The 27,734-nt window shown below is 45.0% G+C and overlaps 2 protein-coding genes across 3 annotated transcripts in view; one reads left to right on the plus strand and one right to left on the minus strand.

The window, feature by feature from the left end:
- The window catches only part of DYNC2LI1 (dynein cytoplasmic 2 light intermediate chain 1), a 55,335-nt gene extending 41,308 nt beyond the window's left edge, over positions 1–14,027 (plus strand). Inside the window, exon 13 of the mRNA XM_087863359.1 lies at positions 13,858–14,027. Within this exon, the coding sequence (XP_087719485.1) occupies positions 13,858–13,977 (120 nt within the window). The 3' untranslated portion in view covers positions 13,978–14,027. The remainder of the gene's footprint in view (positions 1–13,857) is intronic.
- On the minus strand, positions 619–27,702 carry ABCG5 (ATP binding cassette subfamily G member 5). 2 transcript variants are annotated; one of them, XM_045771665.2, is made up of 13 exons: positions 27,381–27,702; positions 26,613–26,734; positions 20,164–20,300; positions 19,967–20,065; positions 15,543–15,675; positions 14,284–14,423; positions 13,564–13,693; positions 12,873–13,086; positions 12,372–12,577; positions 11,457–11,595; positions 6,238–6,423; positions 2,390–2,502; positions 619–1,068 (listed from the first exon to the last, which is right to left on the minus strand). In XM_045771665.2, the coding sequence occupies exons 1-13, from the start codon at positions 27,524–27,526 to the stop codon at positions 875–877; spliced, it is 1,959 nt and encodes a 652-aa protein (XP_045627621.1). In that variant the 5' UTR covers positions 27,527–27,702; the 3' UTR covers positions 619–874. The 2 variants fall into 2 exon arrangements, with proteins under 2 accessions (XP_045627621.1, XP_087719483.1); XM_087863357.1 differs by lacking the exon at positions 619–1,068 and having other exon boundaries at positions 2,455–2,550.
- Positions 27,703–27,734: the final 32 nt, after the last annotated feature.

Here is a 27,734-nt window from a genome sequence, read left to right on the forward strand (position 1 = left end):
GCATACTATTTATCTAGTAACATTCACTTTTGATTTATAGTAAACTAAGTGAAAAGTGGAAAAATAGCAAATTAATCTTTAAAAACATTACCTGAGGTCTGTCTGGTATGCTGTGATCTCAGTTCAGCCCATTCCCGCAGGTTTTCATTTTATCTCCCAAAAAATCACCAGGTGCTCTGTATCAGGGGTCTTCATCGTCCAGCATCGGTCCAGCTTCCTTTCAGTGTGATTGGGTCACTCAGACCCTCATGTGGACGTGTACACATCAATGTGGGTTTTTCAATGGTAATGAAAGCATTCACACCCACCCCCCAATTTTGCACAATGCTTTGTTTCACTCAAACCCACAACTCTTTTTTGTTACTTACAGTCAGTAGCCACTCAGACATCGTCTTCTTACCAAATCTTTTATCAAATGTAAGCCTAATTTTGTTTGTAAGCATAATTTAAAAAATTTTCTATTATTTTTAAGTAGTCTCTACACCCAGCGTGGGGCTCGAACTCACAACCCTGAGATCAAGTGTCGCACACTCCACCGACTGAGCCGCCAGGCGCCCTGTAAGCGTAATTTTTTAACTGAACTATTTATCCGTGTCTAGAACAAAGAAAACAGTCACACTAGTCTCCCATAACTTTATGAGTTATTACTATTTACATTTTTGGACCAGCTCACTCACAATTTCCAAATAGCACACGTCCCTGCAAGTCAGAATATCATTCAGAGCCTGCATGGATCTGAGGGGCACAGATGGAGTTTTAATGGTTAAAAGACTTAAGATGTACTATCAAGAAGCACATGGCTTTCTTATTTCAGACATTCAAAGTAGTCCTGCACATCTGGGGCTTAAGTTCATTTTTGCAGCAGTGTTCTTTACTATCTGCTAATGAGATGATCCCTTATTTTAAAAACAACTATTCCTAGGATTACAAGAACTGGGATAAAGGCATACAAAATCAGAAAGTTTGTTGTGAATCTGGACGTTGCACCCGGGCAGAGTCTCTCAATAAACTGAACTCCTTGAGTGAAGGCACAGATTGGATTAGTTGTCACAGAACCATTTGAGCTGCCTGCGAGGAAGAGAGGGACAGTGTCAGATACGATGCTTCCCAGGTACTTTAATCAACAAGTATTTACCAACTGCCCGCTAAGTACCCTTCATCATGAAAGACACAGCACATTTTAGAGAGCCCAGAATTCATGTTTAGTTGAAGCAATAGTGAGTGTTCTGGGCCCTGGCTTCATTTGAAGATGGAGATGGGTTTGTTTCCATTTGGGGTATAAACTCATTACCATAGTGCTGATAAAAATCATGATCACTTATGATCATCTAGTACTAAATATCCTAGGTGCTGTTACCACCTAAAAATATTTAAAACAACTACTAAATTCTGCCCTGTTCTTTAGTTGCCTTCGTGGAGTGGCCTGGGATTTCCATGGCCAGAAGGACCTTATTATGCTCCCACTGGCTTCATGGAATTGGGGAACAGACTTTTGCCAAAAATGGCTTTACTCAGCTATATATTACGTACATTTTTAGGGAACAAGAAGCCACTGCAACCTGCTTCAACCTGTTCTGTTCAGTAGGTATAGAAACTGATCCTAGGGGTGCCTGGGTGGCTCAGTCAGTTAAGCATCCGACTCTTGGTTTCAGATCCCATGGTCATGGGATCGAGCCCTGAGTAGAGCTCTGTGCTCAGTGCTGAGTCTGCTTCAAGTTCTCTCCTCCTTCCCCCACCCCCGCCACTCGCACATGTACATGCTCTCTCTCAAATAAATAAAATCTTAAAAAAACAAAAAAAAAACCAAACCAACTGATTCTACCCAAAGTATACTAGAGTTTACCTTGGTGTACATTAGGTCTACCAGTTTTCTTTAAAGATTTTATTTAAGTAATCTCTACCCCCAACATGGGGCTCAAACTTAAAACCCCAAGTCAAGAATCAGATGCTTTTCCGAGTGAGCCAGCCAGGCATCCCAGGTCTACTGTTTTCTAAAAACATCAGAGTGGCCTTAAGCTGTTGGCCTTTGACTTGACTTTTATTTTAAAAATCAGAGAAACTGTTAGACTTTTATTTCAAAACAAGATTTTTTTTTAAGATTTTTACTTATTTGAGTGTGAGAGGGAGAGATCACAAGCAGGGGGGAAGGGTAGAGGGAGAAGCAGACTCCCGGATGAGCTGGGACCCCAATGTGGGACTTGATCCCAGGACCCCAGGATCACAACCTGAGCTGAAGGCAGATGCTTAAACAACTGAGCCACCCAGGCGCCCTCAAAACAAGGTTTTAAATCTATTATAAAATATAACTTTTATCTAAAAAATACATTTCCCTCAGGGTATTGCTTCCTCAGGGTAATAAAAAAAAAAAAATCCAAAATAGAGTACTTACCACAAGTGAAATTCTGTCCATAGAACTCATTGACTATAAGAATCTCAGAGCAGTATTTTTGGAATGTAAAGTAACTGAAGATTTTTAAAGGAATGGACATTTCTTCTGTGTTTCTGAAGAAAAAAGAGTGAGCTGAAATTCAGTAGGCTCTCCTAACAGTCCTACCAAATGAAAAGAAAAGCAACCCTCATTTTATGTTTCCCATTTTGAATATAGTTTTTACCTCTCATTATAAAAGTTGTGCTCACTGTGAAAAACATCAAACAAAACTGAGAAGTACAAAGATATACCACTGCCCAGAAATAACTATGGTTAACATTTTGGTGACATGTGTAACATGCGTATATTGTGTTTATAAAATTTTACATAAGTGGAATCACACTCTTCATGCTCTTTTCTAACCTTTTTTTCAACCGAACTTATGTGTCAGACAGCCTTCCAAGTCAGTAAGCATAGCACTCCATCATTTTTAATTATAGCTCGGTGGTCCATTATAGTAGAAACCTTAATTTAACAATCCCCTGATGATGGATTGGTGTCTAATTTTTTTTCCTTTGGTAAGCACCATTGATAAAAACATGAAAGAAAACACACACCTAACAATCACTTTAGAGGAGATTTGTGGTTAAACAGATTTGAAGGAGCTAGTGTGTGAAGTGAGAATTAACTATGATACAGGGGGAGAGGATGGAGAGAGCAAGCAGATGTTTGTTGTGAAAATGAACTCTGTCCCCTCTTCAGTCTTTCTGCTGACCTTGTGGCCTCTCTGTCCACTATAACTTCTGTCAATCAACAATATGTATTAAATTCTATTTGCGAGGCACTAGTTCTAAATGCTTGAGGAATTCAAAAGAAATGTCCTACCCCTAGAAAACTCACAATGTAATTGGGGACATAGACTATATATCCTTAAGACTGTAAAAATACACAGTGGTAAATGATTTGTGCCAAGTATAATAATCCAGCACCACATGTCCATGACATTTTTGTACTTAGTATTTATGGTTTTTACCTATTCCCCTCTGACACCCAAGCCCCATGACTTTCAGATATTGGCAATGTTCTAAGGCACAAAATTCAATCAGCCCACTGAGAGGCTGCTAATTGGAAAGGACAGGTAGGAACCTGGGGAAGAAGGAGGGAAAAGGAAGGACATTATAGGAAGGAGCGATGGTATGAGCACTGGCAGGTCAGGGACAGCATGTGGGACTGAACGGGCCAGAAGGGCTGGAACAGAGGATCTGAAGCGGAGTTTGGAATGACAGCCAGGAACCGGCTGTTTTGGACCCTTGCAGTGGGTTGACACCATAAAACCAGTGTTTTAAGAGAATTAACGTGGCACCAGCAAGGAGAGGGACCATAATAAGGGCAGATTAGGAACAGCGGAAAAGCAAAAGGGAGCAGGTGACAGCAGTAGTTCAAGTATAAGATGACAAAGGCCTGCAACAAGATGATGGCCATGAGAGGCTGGCTGCCCAGCTGGCCAGAAAGTTCCCTCCGAGGCAGGAACCATGTGCCTTTGTCTTGCAGTGCACCACACAGGGTGGAACACTGCACACTCAGGCTCCACATGCAGTTGTGGTTTGACAGCAAAGAAGAAACCCAACAGAAGTTGGTGACTGTCCCAGTGTGAGGGCGGTCCCAGGAGAGAGAGCAGTCATTCATTCACTCAATTCAGCAGATTATTTTTTGCAAACCTATTTGGTTCAAGGCCTTGGGCCAGCCACTGAGAAGAGCTATAATGATGAATGAGGCACAGCTACTGGCCTCCAGCGGCTGCCATCCTTTGAAAGGAAGGCTGCAACAGAAGCGGCATAGGACAGGCTTTCTTTCAGAGAGAGCTGACCTAGCCAAGGGAACAGCAGGTAGGCTTCGTGCGGGTGGCAAAGGGACACAAACAGGTCTGTGAAAGACGCGGGAGGACAATCAGGCTACATCACAGAAATCCTTGGAGTACTTCAGAGAGGAAGGAACTGTAGATCTAAATTTGACATGGGACTGTCCGAATTATATTGTTAAATGCATACTTAACTCCTTCACAATATTACAGTCTCATTTTCATTAAAGATTATATAAAAGTCTAGCAAGATACACAACAAAGTTTAACTGAAGGTTGTGAGACTTCAGGTAACGTTAACTTTCTTCCTTATACACTTCTGTATTGTGTACATTTTTTCCCCAAAAAACTTGCATTATTTTCTATGTAGAAAGAACAAAGCTATCTCTGTTTGTGTTTAAAGAAGGAGGCAGCCAAAATGCAAATATTGCAGGCAGGCAGTCAGGAAAGGCATGACTTGAGGGAAGAATGTGAACTTTATGACTAGGAGGCTGATGTGGTCCCGAAGAGCAGAGTTTCAATTCAGTGACCTGGAGTGGAATCCAGGTAAAGCCTTGGAATGTTGAGGTTTTGGAAAAAAAAAAAAAAAAAAGAAAGAAAGAAAAAAGAAAACCAGGAGCCTTTGGTAATGCTGGCCACTGCCTCTCTTTTCAGAATAACGAATCCCCTTTTTCTACAAACCAAATACACTAAATAGTGCCAGACTGACTGGAACAGGTAATGATTCAAATATTCAAGAGGAGATCCCACCCAAAGTTGGATCTGTACCTCGCTGGCTTGATTTGATTTGTGCAGTTTTTACAGATGCTAACAACCATTTAAGCACCACAAACACAATGTAATAATGCTGTCGTAAACATAGTCCTCCTTGACTGATCAAATCCAGCTCACTTTGCTTTGTAATATTTCACCTTTATATAACTCACTACAGCTTATGAAGTGCTTTCCTGTTGATTATCTCACTTGCTTCTCATGTGCCCTTGAGGCAGGTGGGGTCAAGATCATGAGCTCCATTTAATACACGAGGACACTAATTTAGATAGAAAAGTGACTTGCCCTGGTCATGTGGCAGATAAATGGTAGAGGAAGTCCCTGACTCCTGGGTCAGTCCTCTCTCCAGGGAGCCGCCTGCAGCTTGGGAATCTTCACAGTGGTTTCACTGTCGCAAAGTCAAGTCTGAGCTGAGTTTTCTTACCCGAACATGGATTGCTCTGAGAGCTAAATAATTAAATATATATTTGTAATTACATATAGCAGATGCTCTGGGAGCTTTTTTATTTTTAAGTCAAAGAAACAGCCACCTTCACACTTTCTTAGCTATGTGATCCCACTAACCTCACCTGCCTGGTTCCACTGTCACCCTTCTAAAATTTTCCACCCTTTCTGCTACTGCTTTTTAAAAATGTATGTATGTGTATATATGTATTTTTTCTTGCTTATAAAATGCTTTATTATAGAAATTCACAAAGGAAAATATGAAGAAAAAATTATTACCCAGAGGTAATTACTGTTAACATTTAGTGTGTGTCCTTCTAGTCCTGATATTTTCCTGATTAGTCTTTTATCATGCAAGCTCTTATCTGACTGTTCTTACTTCCTAAAAGAAATTGGGAATTGAGAACCAGAATAGACACACTCCACAGTACCAGGGCAGAAATGAATTAAATGCATGCTATTTAGCTTGTAATAATAGGCTGCAAGTTTTTCTGGAGGATGGATGGTTTTTCTCCTCTTGTTACCTCATGTGAATCATAGGAATAACATGCCTAAATTGTCATTTCCTGATTCTCAGCGTGAATCTACCATTTACTGAACAAATGGTAAAGAGATCAAGGTCTAATAATGATAAGCAAGCACTATAAGCGCTCCAGACCATAAGGTGATACCTTTAGCCAGTATCACATAGCTCTCCTCTGCAGCTCTCCTCTGCAGTTTCTTTCCTCTTCATTTCTTATTGTCATCATTAACCACAAATCATCAATGAAAGTCCTCTGAACTGCCATATTCTTACCTTACTAATCCAGATCCCACAAGTATCCCAGCGATGCAGAGCAGAGCCACTATGCTGTTGACCACATTTGGGTTTTGGACCATACCAAGTAGCACAAGAGTTAGAAATTCACCGATTAAGTGGGGGGCCAAGAGAGCAGCAGAGAAATATCCAAATCTGGCAACCTCAGGATATAAGCCCAGAGTCCTAGAAAAACATAAGGTCTTTAGTTTCCTCTCCAAGGATTATTTAAGAAAAATACCACACGTGCCTTCAATGAATAAGTCCATGATGGTTAGTGGGTGGGAAGAGTTTGCAGGGTAAGCCAAACTCCCCTGTGAAAGGCCTTTTCGGAACAGAGCCAACCTCTGAGGCCATTTATGAGCACAAATTGTTTCTGTTGGCTCCAACTTAGTGTGCCACCTTTCCCCTTTTACAGCTCCTTCAGTTCTCAGAGGAAAATGTTAACGCTTGAACAGTGGTCACAACTGGTGCAATTAGTAGAAGGGCTGAACTCTCCAGGCTTCTCCAGAAATAACCATGTTCTGCCTAGCTGGCACTGCTCCAACCGTAGCTAGCCTACTGTCCCAGTGCTAAGGGCTCACTCAGCCTGCTTCTCTGGCCCTCCATCCCTGCACTTCATCCCTGTTATGTAGGGTTGTTGCCAGCATGAAAACCCCTCACTGCCTCCATCCTCTGGTGAATTAGCCCTCCCAGGTCTGTTTCATTGCATTCTTGTCTTTCATTCTGCCAGCGCTTTCCATTGATTTGATCTTCATTTTCCTGTAAACAGACTTCCCTACACTCATGCCTCTTAACTCTTATATTCCTTCCACTAAATACACTTCCCTGGTGATAGCATGTCCTCAGCAACCATTAGACATGGCTGCTCTTTCTTCCACTTGTAGAGCAAGGAAAAGGAGTTGGCTTGTCTTATATATATGCCTCCGGACCACTCTTCAAGGCCCTCTACCTTTCCTCCTATACAAATTATGAAGTTTGCTTGTACTATTAATTCTCTTTCCCAGTGCAATCCTTTGTGGTTTTTACGACATTCTCTCACCTTTGATGATTTTATAGCATCTGGACCAGGGTCATTCTTTGCATTCCTCTCCACTATCATTATCCTCAAGGTCTTTTTAACCTGCCTCATCGGCGGCCATCAACATCGGTGCCTCCTAATTAGGTAACCTGATCAGTTCCAGGGGCTCCATCCACCTGATCTTCATCACTCACCAGATCGTGGACTTAAATGTTACTCAGAACTATTCCACTTTTCCAAGATTCCATATGAAAGCACTGTCTCTGATCATGGCGTCCCTCCTGTCCCCTATTTCCCCAAAGCCCTCGCTGCCTCAGGTCCTTACACCTCCTCCTGCTACTCTTTGCCTTACCAATCCCCACACCTTGAGAGCCCTGTTCTTTCACTTCGGTCCTCTCCCTGAAGGTATGCTGAACAAGGCATATATATTGCTGTGCGAATCAGATGCACTCTGTCTCACCTGACCTCTAGACCCCTAAATTTTTCTCATTGCTTATTGGGTTCCACGTCCCTTGTATCTAATATATACCTCTACTTTAAATTACCCCCTCCCCAACGTCAAACTCCCTCCCCAGTGCTCAGCAGATGGAATCATTTCCCATTTTATGAATTTCTTGCTATCTTTACCTTCCCTACTTTTCATCTTCCATGTCTTGTGCTCATTCTCTTTTTTCCCCCTTTTGTTGCCAAGTTGATCCTATCTACTAGCTCCTTGATTTCATGTTATCCTGATTCACCTATCCCTACCCTGCACTACCCTGGAAACCTGATCTGTGAATTACCCTATTTTGCTATAGTTTCATCAACTATCAATCTAATGGTTTTCCCTGATGGTCTTATTTACCGTATCCTAAAACATCCATTCCCTGAGCCTGATAACCATGTGAGCAACTGCGTTCTCGCCATCCTACCCTATACTGCGCCAGGCTTCTCGAGCAGCATCTGCTTCTTCCCTGTTCCTCCTTATTTCTTCCCTTGTGAATCTACCTTGAACCCCTACTACTCTGCTGAAGCTCCTTTTGGGAAGACTGCCAATGACCTCCTAATCTGCTGCCTCATCTCTGTGAAGCTCTGCAATATGAATGGATATCCTACACCTCCTTGAAATGCTCTCCTCCCCCGGCTTCTCTGATGTTGCCTGGTTCTGCTTCTCCTCCCTCTCTGACCACCACCTCCGCTTCTGTCATTGGATTGCTTTCCTCTTCCCACCTACCGAATGTGCCACGTGAGGTTTACACTCAGACTGCTTCCTCCCCTTCCAGTACCCTCTCTATAAAATCCATTCCCAGGCTTTTACCCTCACTCCTTTTTTCCTTTCTGGGGCAACCCACTACTCCCCCTCAGCTTGACGTGTCCAGTCGGGTATCCTGTAGCATGCCAGCTGCAACCAAATCCGTTCTCGTTCCTGGCAAACCTGATAAAGATGCTGTCTCAGGCAGCATCCATGACTTTACCACCAACAAATCCATTCAGTTACTGAGCCCACTCGATTCTACTATCCCAGAGTTTCAAAGTGATCCCCCCCCCTTTTGCTGCCACTGCTGCTCTCTTCATCTGAGCCTCTGCCTTTCCCACAGACTGTTGCCAAGGCTTCTCACTGGGCTATCTGGTGTCTCTGCCCTAACTCCAGTCTGCTGGCAAAGTGTGCCAGCCTCACCCTCCAGAGTCCAACACGGATGGGTCACTCCCTGGTTCTCTCCTATGCCCCATTATCAAGTCCACTTTAGCCCCTTAGCCTGCTATTCAGCACCTCCCCCACTGGAGGGGCCAGTCATATCTTTCACTACTTCCAATCCTTCATTCCCACAGCACAACTGAACCTTTTCTCTGGAAAAGTCTTACATGTTTTTGCTCCTGAACTTAAGGCCTCGCTCTTTCTTTTCCTGGACTGCCCTTGCTCCCTCCTCTATCCATTGGAATGATGCTCATCTCTCAAGCTGTCCTCTCAACCAAATGGCCTCTTGTTCTCCTTTGTAATTAACTGGGATAATGGATGTGAGGTGGGGAAGATAGTTACTCCATCTGTACTTCCGTTTGCTCATCTACAAACAAGGATAATCACAGCACAACCTTTAGAGGATGATTGCAAGGATTATATGAATTGATATATTTAAAACTCTTAGTGCCAGACAAAGCAAGTGCTCTATTTGTGTTGGTTATTATTCTATTCCTCAGCATAGTGTTTGTGCTTTCTTATAATACTAATCTTACACTCTCTTGAAGTAAAGTATCTGGAGATTTATGTCCACAATCCATCATCTGAAATGCTTTAGGGCCAGACTGTGTCTTGGAATGTGGCAATTTTCAGGTTTTGGAATGGCTGTACACTGCATAGACCATACTTGTCACAGTGGGATCAGGGACTCCGCTTGTAATCAAGCATGTTAACATTTTTGCTGAACAGCAGTGTTAATGTGAGAAAAGTACAAAGAACATCATGTCAGTTCAGATCAGATTTTGCCACTTAGTTCAGGTCAGTTGTGCTGCTAAGAGAGTTACACAGCACTGTGGCTTTCAGAGCTGTTTAGATTTCAGAGCTGCAAGCTTGAGTGCACAAGGCAGCACCTTCTGTTCACTCGAGTCTTCTGTTGCACCTAGTACGGTGCCTAGCACTCAGTAGGCATTCACAAATATTTCTGTCACTTAATTGGAAGTGTTTGCTACACTGCTAACAGCTGTGCTGCCACTGGAAATGACGGACTTTTTTATGTCTGACTTTTTATCAAAAATAGTCATGACCTGTATGCGTACACTGAACCTAGTTTAAAACTGCCCTGTTTTCTCAAATCTTAAAGTACTTTCCTTCTCATGGGCAGTTTTTCAAATACTATATGGTCTTCAAAAATCAGTGCTTCACAAATTTTAAAATACCTATGAACCACCTGGGACATCCTTTTAAACCCAGAATCCAATTCAGTAGCTAGACCGGAGATCCTGCATGTTAGCCGAGCTCCAGAGTAAGGCTGACACTGGTCTGTGGGCCACAATGAGTGGCAAGATTCTAAAGTAGCAGGGTCTTCAATTTTCAGCAACCTTGATTTACTCAAAAATGATCAGATTTTTAAAAACCTGCTCCTGGATCATTCAGCCTGAACTAGACGGGCCTGTAGTTTACATCATAGATTAGAGATTCAGCACGTTCCTGAGTGTCAAAGAACAAGCAGGCTTCTTCAGGGCCAGCGGGGAGGCCCTATGGTCCCTGCCATCGCCCTCAGCGGGGAGCCCACCCTCCTGCTAACTCGGAGCAAGTGGCTCTGCCTCTGTCACTCTCCAGAATGACACCCAACTTCTAATCACCTGCACCAAGACCTTCCCACTGTTCACTGGGAGCTCAAACTTACTAGGCCCTGGTTGTCTTTTACTTATGTATCACTTAGTTCATAATAATTATTCATATCACGTATCATGGGTCTGTATCCTGGCTACGTCAGGAGCACCTGCTCATGAATCCCACGGCCTGCAGACAGACAACATCTCAGGAACTGCCTGAAGTTCTCTTGGGACGATAAGCTGGGCACTGTTACACTACTAGAGTCACAGAATACCAGGTACTACCCCCATCTTTTCTTAAGGGAAAGCCATGGGAATCAGGGAAGATACTTCTCCCTATGAGGACAAATCATGCAAATAACTACACGTTTTCGGATTTATATCTTCAAAAGCTCTAAGAAACAAAAAGCAGCACTGTCTATATGCCATCACTCAAAACCTAAGGGCATCAGGGATGCTTCGTGGTGCCCCAGTGCCTCTTCCCACAGCCCCTCTTCCACTGCTCAAGCCTCCTCACGCCAGCCCACCTGGGATGTCACAGGTGGGCTGGTGGAACCTCAGACAGATTTGCCGCTCCAGCTGACAGGAGCCCATGTTTAACTGATACTCCGCAGCTGCTCGCTGCCTCTGCACCTGGATCCCAACGACTTTAGGGCGATCTTCTCTCCCCAGGCCCTGCAGAGGATGTGGGACACGCCAGTCCCTGGCACCATGTAGTCCTGTGGGTCTGCTCTCAGGTCCCATGTGGTCCCAGCCAGGTTCTTTTATTTGTCCTGAAGCACAGGACATTATATGGGCACTGATGGGCAAAGACAGACCTCCACAGCCAAGAGGAGGGAGTTGTTTACCCCTGAGCTCCCCCTCCATCTGTCCCAGTGGCCACCTGGAACTTGCCAGGAGGCCTAAACATCTCTGAACGCCCCCTTACCAGTAGCACACACTGCTGAATATCATGGTGGCAAGGACACTGAAGGGGAGCGCGTGCAGCACATAGGCCAGCAGCATCTGCCACTTCTGGTACAAGCCGTCTTGGCTCTCCTGGTCGCTGACAGCTCGCAGCACAGGAACTAGGCACAGAAGGCAGGTTTCAGAATGGCCGGTCACTACACAGCTGAGTGAAGGAGGGCTAGTCCAAACTGAACTTGAGTTCTATGGACTGGGTGGTAGGGACCAGCTGGGGCTCCGCAGTCATGGCAAGAGGGGACCTGCTGTCCACAGAACTGTAAATACTTCCCACCACAGAAATCTACACTACCTGAGTTACAATATGGTTGCAAAAGCTGTCGTCCTCTCTCAAGTCAGGGGAGGGTTGTCACAAATTCAAGAACACGTGTGCAAAGGGTCATGAATGATGTGATAGGTAGTTTGTCCTCTTTTTGTGCAGGGTCTTGGCACAGAACATCAGGCAACTAGGTATTGCTTCTGGATTCTGAGTTTGAAAATTAGGTGCTAGCTGTCCTAAAATCAGCTCTAAAAAGAAGAGTGCAAAGTTGGCAGGTATTTGGGCCCCCAGGGGCTATACATCCTAATGGCCAAGATAGGGATACCAGGAATGATCTTTTAAAAAATGCTTCCCCACCAGCAGCTCCTAACTTCACGTTTCCCAGGATCCTTAGACCCTCAGAGAGATCTACTTGGTGAACTAATTCACGCTAAGATGTTAGTAACTCAGTAGTTAACCCTTCCCCAGGGAGAGAATCTGGAGAGGGCCAAGCTTATCTCAGCAAAATACCCTTATAATGGTGGAGTCTTGCAAGATGCTAGCTGGAGAAGGAAGATAATCAGGAAGAGAGGAAGTGCCCTCCCCGCCCCCGGGGTGCACCTACTGTGCATGGGCACTCACACAGATTCACAGCGTTGAGCATGCCTGTGTATGGGGTGGCACCCACAAACTGGTATACAAGACCCACGCGGTCCTGGACAGCACCCTTCAGCACATTGTTCTGGACCCGCAGAAGGTAGAAAATGACGAACAAACCCATGATCAGGTTCTGAACAAGACGCATCATCACTGCCAGCTTATTTCTCATTAAGTTCCTTGTCACTCTCCTGAAAGACAAAAAACCCTGTTTAATTCCTTTTCTTTTTTTTTTTTTTTTAAGATTTTATTTATTTATTTGACAGAGATAGACAGCCAGCGAGAGAGGGAATACAAGCAGGGGGAGTGGGAGAGGAAGAAGCAGGCTCATAGCGGAGGAGCCTGATGTGGGGCTCGATCCCATAACGCCGGGATCACACCCTGAGCTGAAGGCAGACGCTTAACCGCTGTGCCACCCAGGCGCCCCTAATTCCTTTTCTTTTATTGGTGGATGTCTAACCACCTAAAACGGGGTGAAGCTCTTACCTCAAGAGAACACCCAGTTTAGAGAGAGCTCCAGGAGAATCTTTGGTTTTGAAAGGAATCATTGGTAATGTTTTCAGGTGTTTTGTTCTTTCGATATTCTCCAAGGTTTTGCGATAAATTGCTGATTCTTTGTAGGCAGATTCAATCATCTGGACTCTCTTGTAGGTTTCTATTTCCCGTTCTTTGCTTTGGGTATCCACTGATGTCAGGTCCACTAATTTTTTTTCCCCAAAAGAAATGACCCATGTGTTTTTAAATGCATATATAATGTGTGTGACAATGCACAATGGCTAATACTGTTTCATCATTGATTGAGGAGTACTAGCTAATACCTCATCCCACCGGAATAACACCTCTTGATCATGCCCACCTATAAAATCAGAATATTTTAAAGCTACCAGGAAGGCCTTGAGGATTCAACGGAGGCTTTCTGGGAGAATTTAGAAGCTCAGCTGATTTTTCTCTGACAAAGTGGACATGCAGCGATTTAAGAGAAGTCCCCCATCTCATTCTGATAGGTCATCTATGTGGCAAGTTAACTGACCCAGCCAAGTTAACTTCTTAAAGAGTGAAATCACCAAAACAAAAGCAAGGATAAAATCCACTAGTGCTGTTGACATCTAGGCAGAAATCTGAGATGATAAAAGTGAATGAATATTCATGATGGGAAATGTGGGGGAAAAAAACTTACTATAAAAGTCAAAAGGGTTTGAATGTTCAGGACAAGGGTAACTGCAGCCACTGAAGAAATCAAGCATTTCCGCTGGTGTCCCACAGAAAACCAGCTCTCCGTAGCTCAGGATGGTGATTTTATCAAAGAGCTGATGGGAAAGTCAATGGCTTTAGTGTGTATCAAGTCACCATATCCTTCTGGAGAATAAACTTCCAAGCAGTCAGTCCCTGTTGATCTCAGCCATGCATCAGTATTATTACTATGCCCACCGGAGACGCACAGAGCACGTCCCTATTTTTTTGTTTGTTTTAGCCTGAGTTGGCAGTGTGCATCGTGCTGCATCCGGCCTGGGTCCAGCATCACGTCTGGAGTGAAAATGAACTCCTGGACCTGGCCAGCGGTCCTGGGTTTGAGGCCCAGCCATGCTCCTGAGTGAGTGACCTTGGACAAGATGTTTATTTAATCTCAGATCCTTGACTCCATTTTGCATCATTTCTAAGTCTCCCTCTTTTCTGTAAAGTGACAATACTGATACCCACCTCACAGGATTGTTGTGTGGACTGAATGAACTAGTGCATAGAGAGTATTTGGTACATGGTAGGTGCCCTTCCCATATCAGGAGCTATTGGCCCCAAATACCCTGGCTAATGAGTACTAATCTCTACCTCACAATCCCCAGCTCAGCACACACATCTACCCACCCTTGACGAGTTAAGCAGGAACAAGAGTCTGTCTCACCTGGAAGAGCTCGGAGCGTGGCTGGTGGATGGTGACGATTACAATGCGGTCCCTGTGAGCCAGCTCTGCCAGGAGGATAACGATCTGATTTGCTGTCATGCAGTCCAGGCCTGTGGTAGGCTCATCAAACAGCATGACCTCTGCAAGCAAGGAAGGGTCACTGACAAGACTGAGCTCTGGGCTCTAAACTCAGAATTTTGAACAGTTCCTTACTGAGCTGTCTTACCCCATCCCATCTTACCCTATCCAAACAGTGCACTCTGAGAAGTAGCCTGAGCCCAAGTGAAGGAACCTGACCTCAGAGGACCCATCTCCCAGCTCCAGAGCACATCTTAGCCCTAATCCTTGAGGGGCCAGGGCAGCAACAAGATCAGGCCTCGCACAGGGTACTCTGAACTGTCTGGGTTTGTCCAGAGGACCGTGACAAAGAACAAGGGCTGGCGAGCGGGCCACCCTTGTTTTCAAAAGGCTGAGAGGAGGCTGGTTAAAAAGATATACCTCACTTCATGTGGAGCACTTTACAACACTGACAGGGTCTTTGCACGGCAAGACTCTGCCCCATAAAGCAAAGTCTGAGCTGAGACAGGCATTGAGGCTCTTTAGAGGGTTTAACTGCGGCCATTTCTACCCAGAAAGTGAGCAGGGCTCTTAAGAACATCTCTCTTCTTTGCCTTCTAGTGACCAACCACCATCTGAAGAGCAGGCAGTCGTAGTGTCCCCAGTGGAGTATCCAGGCGCAGTACATCCTCTTCCGGGTGTCTGTAAGGGCTGACATTACCCCAGTGGTGGGGGGAATGACCAAACCCAGCAGGAGAGGCAGGTGACTGGCTACTTCATCTTGATAGCTTCTCCCTCCAAAATATACACTTTTTGTGTATCAAAGTCCTGCTTTAATGCCTGCCATTTCATAAGTCCTTCTAGGCACACCAAAACTCAATGGCTTTCCACAGCACCCACAGTGCTGCTGCTCTAGTAAGAGGAATGGACAGGCCAGAGCCCTGTGGTCACGGAAGACCCTAACTGAACATTAAAACACAAATGCAGTGTTTCCAAGAGCTGTTTTGTACTTGGATAAAACAGCATCGGGAACTATGCAGTATTTCCAAAGAAACCGGGTCCCCAGTTTGAAAAACCTCAGTGATGTCAGTTCCACACAAGCCCCTTTCCAAACGGAGACTATAACAAAAGGACTGAAAATGTCTGCAGACACATGGAAGATGCCCAGGCAGCAGCTAGTAGCAGTTCTGGGTCCCACTTACTGGGATCCTGAAGGAGCTGGGCTGCAATGGAGACCCGGCGCCGCTCGCCACTGGAAATCCCCCCAAGGTTGTAGTTGCCAATCAGTCGATCTGCCACGTGGCTCAGACTCAGCTCCGCCATGACTGCGTCCACCTGTAGGAGACACAAAGTCCGGGATGGCTGGTCACTGCTCGGCCGCTGCTCCAGTTCATGGAGTGGAGATGGCATGGGAGAGGCAGCACGCTTCCCTTGAGTGCTTGGGCCACTTTCAGACTCACCACACCCTAGGGAGAACATGCCTATTACGATAAAATCCAATTTGGTCTAGGCCATAATACATGTGTCAGCTTAAAATGAATAATACAACTGTTTTTCAAGTCTCCAGAGCAGCAAAAACTATTATTTACTTCAGGGAAATTCACCAGGCAACAATGGAGAGGTCACTGGGCTCCTATTTTCAGATGCCACATTAAGTTCAGCATACAGAAAAATCCCTTAAGGCATAGGTACAATAGGTTTTTTGTTTGGTTGGTTTTTGATATTTTATTATAAGTATTTTATATGTTTAAAAAAAAAGTCCAATTTGGTTTGAATGAACTTTGGCTACCCTTATATAACCCAAATAAGTCCTGAAGTCCCATGTGGCCCAATTTCAGTGTGATTTTGCATCAAATACAACCCAGCTATCAAAAGTAATTAAAAATAATGCCAATCTTTGACTCTTTTTAAAAACTTTCCAGGGGACCCACTTTATAACCTACAGCCACATTTAATGTCTTGTCTCCCCCAGTTCTATTTGCCTTAGACTCTGCCACACCCTGAAACCATCCCCTTACTCCTTCTCCTCAACTCTCCCACAACAGTAACTAGAAAAGTTCTTTACTGAATTTCTAATCAAGAAAGTTGGCCTTTCCCTTCCCCTCCTTCTTTCCTTCCTCAGCTTAGCCTATCTCTAGAGACCCTTTCAAAAATCTCTACTTCTGGCTCTGCCTTGCTGATTACCCCTATCTGCATAGCGCCCTGGGGAAAGCAGCTAGAACAGACTGAAAATACTTATATATATATATGGTAATGAGTTTTGTTCCCATATACCTCTAATGAGATCGTATTACTCTTATAATGAAAAAAGAAACAAAACACTGCATTAAAAAATAAATACGCTGGAGTAAAAAAGGGGATGATTTGTGGAACAAAGTTCCAGTGGAGCCAGGGGGTGGAATCAGCAGCATGGGTGAAGGTTTGACCAAAACAAGGAACACATCTGAAAAAGATCCAAAGGAATAACAAGGTTAAACTTGCATTAAAAAAAAAAACCAAACCCAGTATGATTTATTCTGGAAAAAGGTTCTCCTCTTGCCATCGGAATAGGATTCTGGAGTTTTGTTTGGCATGGCCAGGTTGAGGTGCTCGCCAGCCAGGGCAGATTCCTGAGCATTCCTTTCATCTGCTGTGCAACAGCAAGAAAGGAGTAAAGCTTGCCCCTCCTGGCTCGGAAGGGATGGACAGAGGAGACATGTATTTAACCTGTTTCACATGTCCCATGCTCTTTCCCAAAGCCTCTCCCATATTTGGCAAACGCTATGGAGAATGGAATCCAGTGTCTTAGAAGGAACCCTTGGGATCACTGGGATGCACTGAGATCATCAACCTCTATGCTGTATGTTCTCAGATAAACTGACTCATTCCTCACATCAACTGCAGGAGAGATACATTATTATCTATTTATTATAGAGAAGAAAACAGATCCTCAGAGACGTGTGTAACTTGCCCAAGGTCATACTATTAGCAAGTGGCAGAGCTGGGATTAAGAGAACTGTCTGGGTTCTCTCAAGTGGTCCATGAAGCACAGGGATTAGCCAACAGTCCAGCAGACACAGCCTGTGCATGTCAAGCACCACTTTATGTTAGGTTCCTCAGAGGAGAGATCTGCTGTGCTCTGTCCTATCACCACCACTTCCTTCTCACTAAACCACTTTGTCAATTTTACACCCTGTGGACTGGATTTGCTCAGAAAGTACTTTCAAGCAGAGAGTACTTTTGCAGGACTTTAAGGTACTGTCAGTGCCAGAGGAACATTTACCAGAGGGGGAAAAAATTTTAAGTTTTATTTATTTGACAGAGAGAGAGAGAGAGCAAGCAGGAAGAGTGGCAGAGGGAAAGGGAGAAGCAGGGTCCCTGCTGAGCAGGGAGCCCAATGTGGGACTTGATCCCAGGACCCTAAGATCATGACCTGAGCTGAAGGCAGATGCTTAACCAACTGAGCTATCCAGGTACCCCCAGGGAAAAAATTTTTTGCCATCAATTTCAAGACATCCACGAATGTTCTGAATATTTATGCAAATGTGCATTTTCTGGAGAAGAGCTCAGTGGCTTTCTTAGATTCATTCTCTCAGCGGGATATGTGATATGAGTGGATTACCAACTCAGAAGAATCTGTTTATGACTGCATTTCTGCCACCCAATACCCACAGGATCTTCTCCTGCACTTTTTAGAGACAGAAATACTAAAGCAAGCAGAGAGAAAAGTCTGCAGATGGACTCCTCTGTCACTTACCATCAGGGCTACCAAGCTGTGTGAACATGCCTGTGTGGGCTGACCGTGTGTGGGCTGACCGTGACCTCCATCTTCTCTCATCACAATGGGACTCAGGAGATCCCAGGAGCTCAGGGAGGCATGATGGAGCTAGACGGCCTGGGTTCACATTCCAGCTCTGCCCTTCCCAACTGTCTGATCTTAATCTTGTGTGTCAGGAGATAATGCCTCCCACACAGGGCTGACGCCAGGATGCAGTGAGAGAGTGTGTGCGAACAAAGCCTGACCGATGCCAGCCAGCTCTGACAGTTCAGAGGGCAGGCACACCTTGTTTCATTGCACTGCACTTTACTGCACCTCACAGACAGCGCATTTTCTACAGACTGATGGTTTGTGGCAACCCTGTATCAAGCAAGTCTACTCGCACCATTTTTCCAACAGCATTTGCTCACTTCGTGTGTCAGTATTTTTAAATTAAGATAAGTAGGTTTTCTTTAGACGTAATGCTACTGTACACCTAACAGACTGGAGTATTAGTGTAAATGTAACTTATATGCACCGGGAAGCCAAAAAACTCATTTGACTATTTATTTTGAATAGTTGCTTTATTGCAGTGATCTGGAACCAAACCTACAGTATCTCCGAGGTATGCCTATATAACCCAGTTGAATAGTAGGAGCCTTGCAATACCTTCTGAGCACTCCAAGGTAACCTCCACGAAGGAAACCGAGCCAGGCATCACCGTGAGGCTGATGGTCCTTCTTGAGGGCCACGCTCCCTGCTAAGACTCCTCTGGAGGAAAAGCTACCCTTTGGCACTGTCTAGGACTCTCAAACAGAAGAATGCCCCTTACTCACCTGGGCATTATATCAAACAAATCTTCTGGTACTTGGGACACAGCTTAGACCTAATTTCACTCTCAAGCCCTGTCTCAAAGTCCAATGCCAGGGACAAACTGAGCAAGTCCCTGGTGACAGACTGAGCAATGCCTGATAAAGATGGTATACCCTCAGCCGATATGGAGGGTTTCCTTGGAGCCTCAGTGGCATTAAAGAAGGCCAGCCCTGGAGCCTGCACTGCGGATGTAATTCGTGTGCCCAGGTGGAACCTCACTGTGGCTTCACTGAAGCCTCTGAGGCAGATGCTGCTGGTCGCCACCGAGGGCCTATTTCCCAGGGAACTGTACCTGCTTTGTAGGTGGCACAGCTGTGTATCCTGAGTTCTCTGTTTCCAGTCCAGACAGAAATGAGGCAACATTTCCAGGTAAGGTCCCCAGAGGCTTACCTATGACTACTTCCAAATTAGATACATTTAAAGGAACAGATTGAAACCTCAAAAGAGTAGACAAGTCAGTAGTTCCTTCCTTAACTTAATCAATTTTGGATGAGACACATTCAAAATGCCTCAAAGAAAGTTGAGAAAAATCTCAACAGAGCAAAGTACAATGAGAAAAACAACTGTTTTCATTCAAAAACAGAGCTCCTACAATAGCGCCATCCAATAGAAATATAAGCCACACATAGAATTTAAGTATTTTAGTAGCCATGTTTTAAAAAGCAACAATTGAAATTAATTTTAATATATTTAACCCAATGCAGCCAAAATACTACCATTTCAACCTGTAACCAATATTTTAAAAATCAGTAAGATATTTCACATTCTGTTTTTTCAGACTAAGTTTCTAAAATTCTGTATTTCCCATTCATAGCACATGTTACATTAGGGCTGGCCACGTGTCAAGTGCTCAAAGCCACAGGTGACTAGTGGCTACCATACTGGACAGCACAGGTCTAGGCTAAAGGGATGAAGAATGAAGGGGAGGAATGGGCAAGTGAAGGGAAGGGGAGGTGCGAAGCCCCCGTGGGGTGATCCCCTAAGGAACAGGGCCGCAGGAGGCCCAGGGCTACCCACCTTCCTCTGGAAGAAGCCTGGAGAGCCACGGCGCACAGCCAGCAGCGCTGCGTAGTGCAGCGTCTCGCTCACAGTCAAGTTGCTCAGCAGTGTGTCGCTCTGCAGGAGAGGGAGGCGGGAGGCGTCAACGTGGCCGTGACCAAGACGGGCTGCGGGCGGCCCGGGGGGGGGGGGGGGCAGGCCTGGGAAGCACCCACCTGCTGGACATAGGAAAAGCAGTCCTGGAACTGTTCCCTGCGCAGCGGCTGGCCATTCACAAACACATCCCCGAGGAAAGTCCCCGTGTGCCGCAGCCTCCCGGACATGGCGTCCAGCAGCGTGGTTTTTCCTGAGCCTGTGGAGACAAGAAAACAAGGCCCAGGGGCACCTGGGTGGCGCAGTCGTTGGGCGTCTGCCTTCGGCTCAGGGCGTGATCCCGGTGTTCTGGGATCGAGTTCCACATCGGGCTCCTCTGCTGGGAGCCTGCTTTCTCTCCCACTCCCCTGCTGTGTTCCCTCTCTCGCTGGCTGTCTCTCTGTCACATAAGTAAATAAAATCTTTAAAAAAAAAAAAAAGAAAAAGAAAAAAGAAAACAAGGCCCAAAAGGACTCCCTCCATGAGGCATTGCTGGGCTGTCCCCAGATCCTCAGTGTACCCTTGGTCTAGCACTGACTTGCTTTCTCAGTAGCCCCTGGGTCAAACTCTCATGGTACCAATGAGTCTTTCCGGCTTGTCTCCTGAGTCAGAGAGGGACAAGTCATTTCTTTCAAGCCCCTGGAGGGTCTTTGTCTGCCTGTTCATGGGATTTTATAGCTGTTTTGAGTTGAAAAAGAAAATACAGGATAAGAATAAAGGAGCGCCTGGGTGGCTCAGCCATTAAGTGTCTGCCTTCTGCTTAGGTCATGATCCCAGCATTCTGGTATCGAGCCCCACATCAGGCTCCCTGCTCAGTGGGAGGCCTGCTTCTCCCTCTCCCACTCCCCCTGCTTGTGTTCCCTCTCTCGCTGCCTGTCAAATAAATAAATAAAATCTTTAAAAAAAAATAAAATAAAAAGAAAACCTAGGCAGTTTGAATCTAGGACATCTGAATTTCTTTCTGAAACCCCCCACCCAGGGGTCATCTGGTGGTTCCTCAAAGTAGGGGACAACACCTAGAGCCTTGATAATCAAGTACTGTCTGAACACCAGCAACATCACCTGAGCACTTGTTAGAAATGCAGAATCTCAGGTCCCAGCCCCCCAAATCACATTCTGCTACCAAAATCCCTAGGTAATTCCCATGCATATCAGAGTCTGCGAAGCACTAGCCTAGCAAGTCCTTTAGAAAAATCAAGTTGATCTCAGCCTGCACTAAGAGCCTTGGGCATGACCCAGCTGGTTGTTGCAAAGAGCTTTCCCCTGGTTTGGTTTTTCTCAGAAGTTAGGTGATACTATTAGGATAAGGCAACAGCCAGCTCCTTCCGTTTATAGTGGACACAGACCTACATGAGTCCAGAGAGTCAATGGACAGGAACCAGCATTGCCAGGCTACTAAGAAGTTAGATTAACAGAGAATATAGGCAGAAGGTTCCGAACTGTCTGAAAAAGATAGCAAGAAAATTCTACCAAGGATATGATGACTTGCGCAAAACCAAAGAGAAGATCTTTTGTTCAAATATTATAAAGGAACTGCTTGTTGCCGTGAGGGATACAAAGATGAATAAGCCCAGCTCCTATAGCAGTGTTCTTCTTATCTAACCCATGGCTGACCAAGCTCAGGGTTAGCTCCAGCATCTTCAATAGAAGACAGGGTGGGAAGAGAAAAGAGGGACTGTAAAGAAACAAAATGTGACATCATTCGAGTCATCCTTCAAAACATGTTCTGAAATTTCCCAGTCATGATCCTACGCCTTGTATGTGGTTCTAACTAGAAGCTTCCTTGCCTTCTGTTTCTGGAATCCAGTCTCCACTCTGACAAAAGCTCTAAATATCCTGGAGCCTGGATCCCATCACAACATCAAAACTGACCTCCCTGAGGTCATCAAGGTTGCATCCTTGTTGCCATATCTGGTGGGCACCTTCCTGTGTGCTGACCTCTCAACAGCATTTATGCTATTGCTTGCCTTTCTCTGGAAGTCTCTGTCCCCTGGCTTGGATGCTACTTCATCCTCTTGGTTTTATCCTGGTCTGGCTGCTCCTTCCCAGCCTCCTCTGGCTGACACTCAGGGTTCTTTCTTGGGCCTTCTTCTCACTGAGCACCAACCTGGAAGCCAGGATGCAAGGGAGGCACCTTGGAAGTAGATTCTCCAGCCCTGCTCAAGCCTTCAGATGACTGCAGCCCAGCAGACTTCTGACCACAACCTCATGAGACACTCCAGACAGAACTACCCAACAAAGTCACTTCCAAATTTCTGACTCATAGAAACCCTGAAATAATAATGATTTTTATTGTTTTAAGCCACTTAGTTCAGGGATACTTTTTACATAGAAATGGATGGCTGGGGGGCACCTGGGTGGCTCAGTCAGTCAAGTGTCCGACTCTTGATTTTGGCTCAGGACATGATCTCAGGGTTGTGAGATCAAGTTGTGCGTCAGGCTTGTGCTCAGTGCAGAGTCTGCTTGTCTCTCTCCCTCTGCTCCTACCCCCCGCCATGGGTGCTCTCTCACTCTCTAAAATAAATAAAATCTTTAAAAAAAGATGAATGGCTGATACAGTCTCTTTTTGTAAGGTATTTTAACTATTTATTAACTCATTAATGAAAGGACCAGCAGAATGAAAAAGTTCATTCAAAAAAAGAATACAAGGAAAAAAGGATACAAGAAACTAATATGTATAATTAGCAGAAAATAAAAGGTCAGAGTAAGATGCAAAGCTAGACACAGAAATACTTAATGCCCTAGAATATGGCACCAAAGGTATAGGTAACAAAAGAAAAAATAGGCAAATTAGGCTTCATGAAAGTTTTAAAATTTTGTGCCTCAAAAGACACTATCCCCAGGGAGGCCTGGCTGGCTCGGTTGGAGGAGCATATGACTCTTGATCTTGGGGTCATGAGTTTGAGCCCCACACTGGGTGTAGAGATTACTTAAGTAAATAAACTTTTTGAAAAAGGACACTAACCCCAGTGTAAAAAGGCAACCCACAGGATGCAGAAATATTTGCAAATCACACATCTAATAACGGATTAATATCCAGAATATACAGAGAGCTTCTAAAGAATTCAACAACAACAAAAAACCCAATCAACCCAATTCAAGATTGGGTGAAGGACTTAGACATTTCTCCAAAGAAAATATATGAATAGCCAATAAGCACATAAATCACCATCACTAAGCATTAGGGAACTGCAAATTAAAACTGGAACGGGGCGCCTGGGTGGCTCAGTAGGTTAAGCGTCTGCCTTTGGCTCAAGTCATGATCCCAGGATCCTGGGATGGAGTCGTGTATTGGGCTCCCTGTTCAGTGGGGAAGTCTGCTTTGCCCTCTGCCTGCCCCTCTCATACGTGTGCGCGCTCGCGCGCGCGCTCTCTCAAAAATAAAATCTTAAAAAAAAAAAAAAAGATAAAACTGCAATGAGATACCACCTTGCACCCTTTAGAATGGCTCCTATCAAAAAACTGGAAGATAACAAGTGTCGAAGAGGATGTAGAGAAACTGGAATCCTTGTGCACTGTTGGTGGGAATCAAAATGGTATAGCCACTTTGAAAAAGAGTAGAGAGGTTCCTCAAAAACTTAAAAACAGGATTACCATATGACCCAGCAATTCTACTTCTTGGTATATACCCTGAAGAACTGAAAACAAGCTTTCAAAACAGATATTTGACCACCCATCTTCGTTTCATTATTCACAATAGCTAAAATGTGGAAGCACTCAGGTGTCCATTAATGGGTGAACAGATAAGCAAATATGGCCTATTTATCGATGGAGTATCATTCAGCTTTAAAAGGGAAGGAAATTCTGATACAGCCTACAACATGGATGAACCTTGAGGACATTATGGTAAGTGAAATAAGCCAGCCACAAAAAGACAAATACTGTATGATTCCCCTTATAGGAGGTAGCTACAATAGTCTAAATCTTAGAGACAGAAAGTATAATGGTGGGCCTGGGGGCAAGGGGAATGGGGGTAATTGCTTAATGAGTGCAGAGTTTCAGTTTTACAAGAGGAAGAGCTGGGGGATGGATGGTGGAGAGGGTTGTACAACAATGTGAATTTACCATCACTGAACTGTATACTTAAAAATGGTTCAGATGGTACGTTTGATGTGTATTTTACCACAATAAAAAAAGAAAACAAAAGGTTAATGCCCTACAGGGCAATAAAACCATGACCTTTGGGGTTATCTTCCCTAAAAGGACAGCGATTGTAACTAAATAGTCCTCTGCAAGGGAGGAAGCAGCCCAGAGTCCGGGTCCCAATTGATAGCAATTATTGAGTCAAATATAGTCACCCTCCCCTGGAGTGTTGGGTGACCCTAGGCAGACTTGCATTACACCATTTTGTTGCGAGACTTCAAACACCTTAGTCTTCTTTTGCCTCACTGATAAAGATTTCAGAAACAGTCCTGTGTTAGGTAAGATACCAATGAAATCATCATTTTGTGAAAGACTAACAGTAATTCATAGAATGGATTTGTTTACTCAGTGATTCAACAATATATACTAAGTACCTACTATGTGGCCAACCCTGTTCTAGCAGGGAAAAAAAAAAAAAAAGACAAAGCTCCCACCCCTGGGGAACTTGGCAGTCTACTGTGACTTCACGGTCAGTATATAAAATGATAGATGCTGTCATAAAGCCGTGATTAGGTATCATCAGAAACCAGTCCATGAGCTCCCAGATCAAGGCCTCCCACCCACTGTCCTGAGATGTGCATGAAGCACGACACTGGCTTGTGGGACACCCTTCTGAGAAGGTGAGTTCATTCTTTGTTGTGTGCAGTATACCACCCTAATCCTACAGAAGGAAGGCAACAAACAACAAGTTATAGCAATAACTCAGCTTTTCTTCTTCTTAAAGAAAAATATAATTAACAAAAGGAAAATGAGAGTGGCTCTGGATATTACGGTACACACATATAGTTAGAAGTAGTTCAGCCACCTGGGTGGCTCAGTCAGTTAGAAGTCCAACTTGTGGTTTTGGCTAAGGTCACCATCTCAGGCTCATGAGATTGAGGCCCATGCTGGGCTCTGAGCTCAGTGGGAAGTCGGCTTGAGATTCTCTCTCTCTCTCTGCACATCCCCCCCCCCCAATAAAAGTCTTTAAAAAAAAAAAAAGATGGTTAAAAATTGGAAATAGGAACAGACAGGAAATCTCAGCCAAGTGTAACAGTTTTAGTCAATGAATTCCTTCTCATTTAATCTTAATGCTACTACTGTCACCCAGTTTTCACAGTCTATAGCAGGGGAATGGCTACGGATTTAACTCCCCAGGTGGAAAGAGGCTGTCCGTGTTTGACTTTTGTCACAGCCTTGCATTACCCATTGCTATTCAAGAGAATAATGCAAGTGGGTAGTGCCGGTAAATGTCAACAACGCCAACGCAAGCAAGAACTCAATCTAGAAGCCCCTTGGAAGCCAATTTGTCAGAATCTTTCATCCTTAAATGGTGTAGGATAACCTAGTGTAGTGGACCCTGTGGTGTCCACACCGAGCCCCTCATCAGCCTCAATGCCCCCATCCTCCAGCTGCTTAGCACCCACAGCTGTGATCCCCATGGGGCACTGCCCTCAGACACAAGGGGCTGCCTCTCTGGAGGCTAGACCCTCCCAGGACAATGACTGGCTGATGCAGGGATGCAAAGACAAACCGTGATTCAGCCTCAAGTGTAGATATCCCAGGAAAGAGGAGGAGAAGGTGGGAAATGGGCACACAGATGGCCTCAGTGGGGTCTGTAATACTTAATTCCTTAGAAACAAAAGGATCTGAAGCAAATATGGTATAATGTTAAGATATGACAAAGCCTTACAGGGTATGTTAACTAAGCTGTATTTATTTTTAAGATTTTTTATTTATTTGAGAGAGAGAGCAAGAGCGCACAAGTGGAGTGAGGTGCAGAGGGAGAACCAGGCTTTCCACTGAGCAAGGAGCCCAATGCGGGGCTTGATCCCAAGACCATGGGATTATGACCCAAGCCGAAGGCAGACGCTTAACCAACCGAGCCCCCACCCACGTGCCCTTAAGTTGAATTTAAATTAAAAAATTTTAAAAGATTTGATAAAACTAGATGTTAATATATAAACATTCTTTGTATTATTTGCTATTTTTGCCTATTTGAAATACATCATCATTTTTTAAAAACTAATGAATATGGGACTAAATGGGCATGCATCCTCATGCTTACTTAATTCCTTGTCCTGCCTCTTGGCAGGGTACAGAGCAGGGGAACTGTGTTTACTGTGCACCCCTACATGCCAGGCACTGTGCTCAGTACTTTCCATACTTTGAAATAGGGATTAACTGAATGTTACGCAGGACTTTATTCTTTTCCAAGGATCTCTCTAAAAGCTTTGCATTAGTACCAGATTCCATTCAGTAAGATATATCTTTCGACTTCATTCTAGTATCAAACTTGTAGCTTTCTTGCTACAACTTAAACCTATTTCCTCAACATTCAAAGCAAGGCAAAGCCTTTTCTGAATGATCGTTGCAAATGTAAACTTCAAGTACTCCTTCCCAAGCTTACCTGAGCTCCCTAAGATGCACATGATCTGCCCGCTCTCGACGTACAAGGAGACATCTTTGAGGATCTGCCTGTCCCACCGCTGCCGGCAAGATGTGAAGTCCCACCAGGGCCCAACTTGGTGGCTTTAAAGGAAAGGGAGTGTGGGGTTCCAGAAGGGACCAGACCCTTGTCCCCCAGCACTGATCCCAGTTGTCCCTGGGCAGGTTCCTAAATATGCTTGGGGCTCAGGGTCCTTCTCTGTAGACACTGGCAGGTAGCGACCGAGAAAGATCATCTATGTAAAGCCCCTGCCCAGGAGCTGCTCTGAATGCCAGCTCTCTTTGAATGTGTGGGAGATAAAATAAACAGGACACGGTTTATTCCTTCAGTTGACCCTGCATTCCTTCACCAGGCTTCATTACACTAAGTGTTGCCCCAAGCCCTCTCCATCCCCGTGGCACAGGCTATCCACAAGGGGGACACAACAGGAAGGGATTAAGGGGCACAAAGCTGGGGCACAAGGCAGAGCACAGCTGCCTCATTGTCATAGCTTCCAGGTCTTCCCATGGGCAAAAGGGGGGCCATTTGCCATTGCTCCTCGTTTACCACTGGCCGCCCTTCCCCTCTCCTCTCTCCACCTTGATCCACTAAGGTGGGAGCCCAAAGCCTCCATCCCTGGCCCTCATTAGCGAGGAAAGCCAGTAGAGGCCCACTCACCTCGGGTCACGACCACAACTCAAACACCACCCAGCTTCAAGCTCCCAGTAGGCAAAAAAGGCATGGCCTTACCTGACACGGTAGGAGACATGGAGAATGCCCAGGCTGTGTCGAGGCTTTGAAGCAGCTGCAGGAACCTCCTCTGTGGAGCTCTGGGGGCCTCTGTTCACTTGGATCCCCAAGGACCCCACAGGGGTCAAAGATGGGAATTCACTCATGACCAAGAGACAGCAGACAGGTCAATTTTGGGGAGGCCTGACTCTCCCCGGAGGAGCCGCAGTAGAGGAGCCAGCAGCACACCGCCCCACCTGCTCCTCACCAGGCCCTGGAGTCCCACCCCAGACCTTCCTAGCTGCGGGACTGGGGTTTGGCCGTGGAGGCCATTATCTGATGTACCTTTACCCAGAGCGTGTGTACTATCTTGGC

This window comes from Ursus americanus, chromosome 7 (genome assembly GCF_024610735.1).
Source record: "Ursus americanus isolate L20-20 chromosome 7, mUrsAme1.1.p, whole genome shotgun sequence".
NCBI classification, from domain to species: Eukaryota; Metazoa; Chordata; class Mammalia; order Carnivora; family Ursidae; genus Ursus; species Ursus americanus.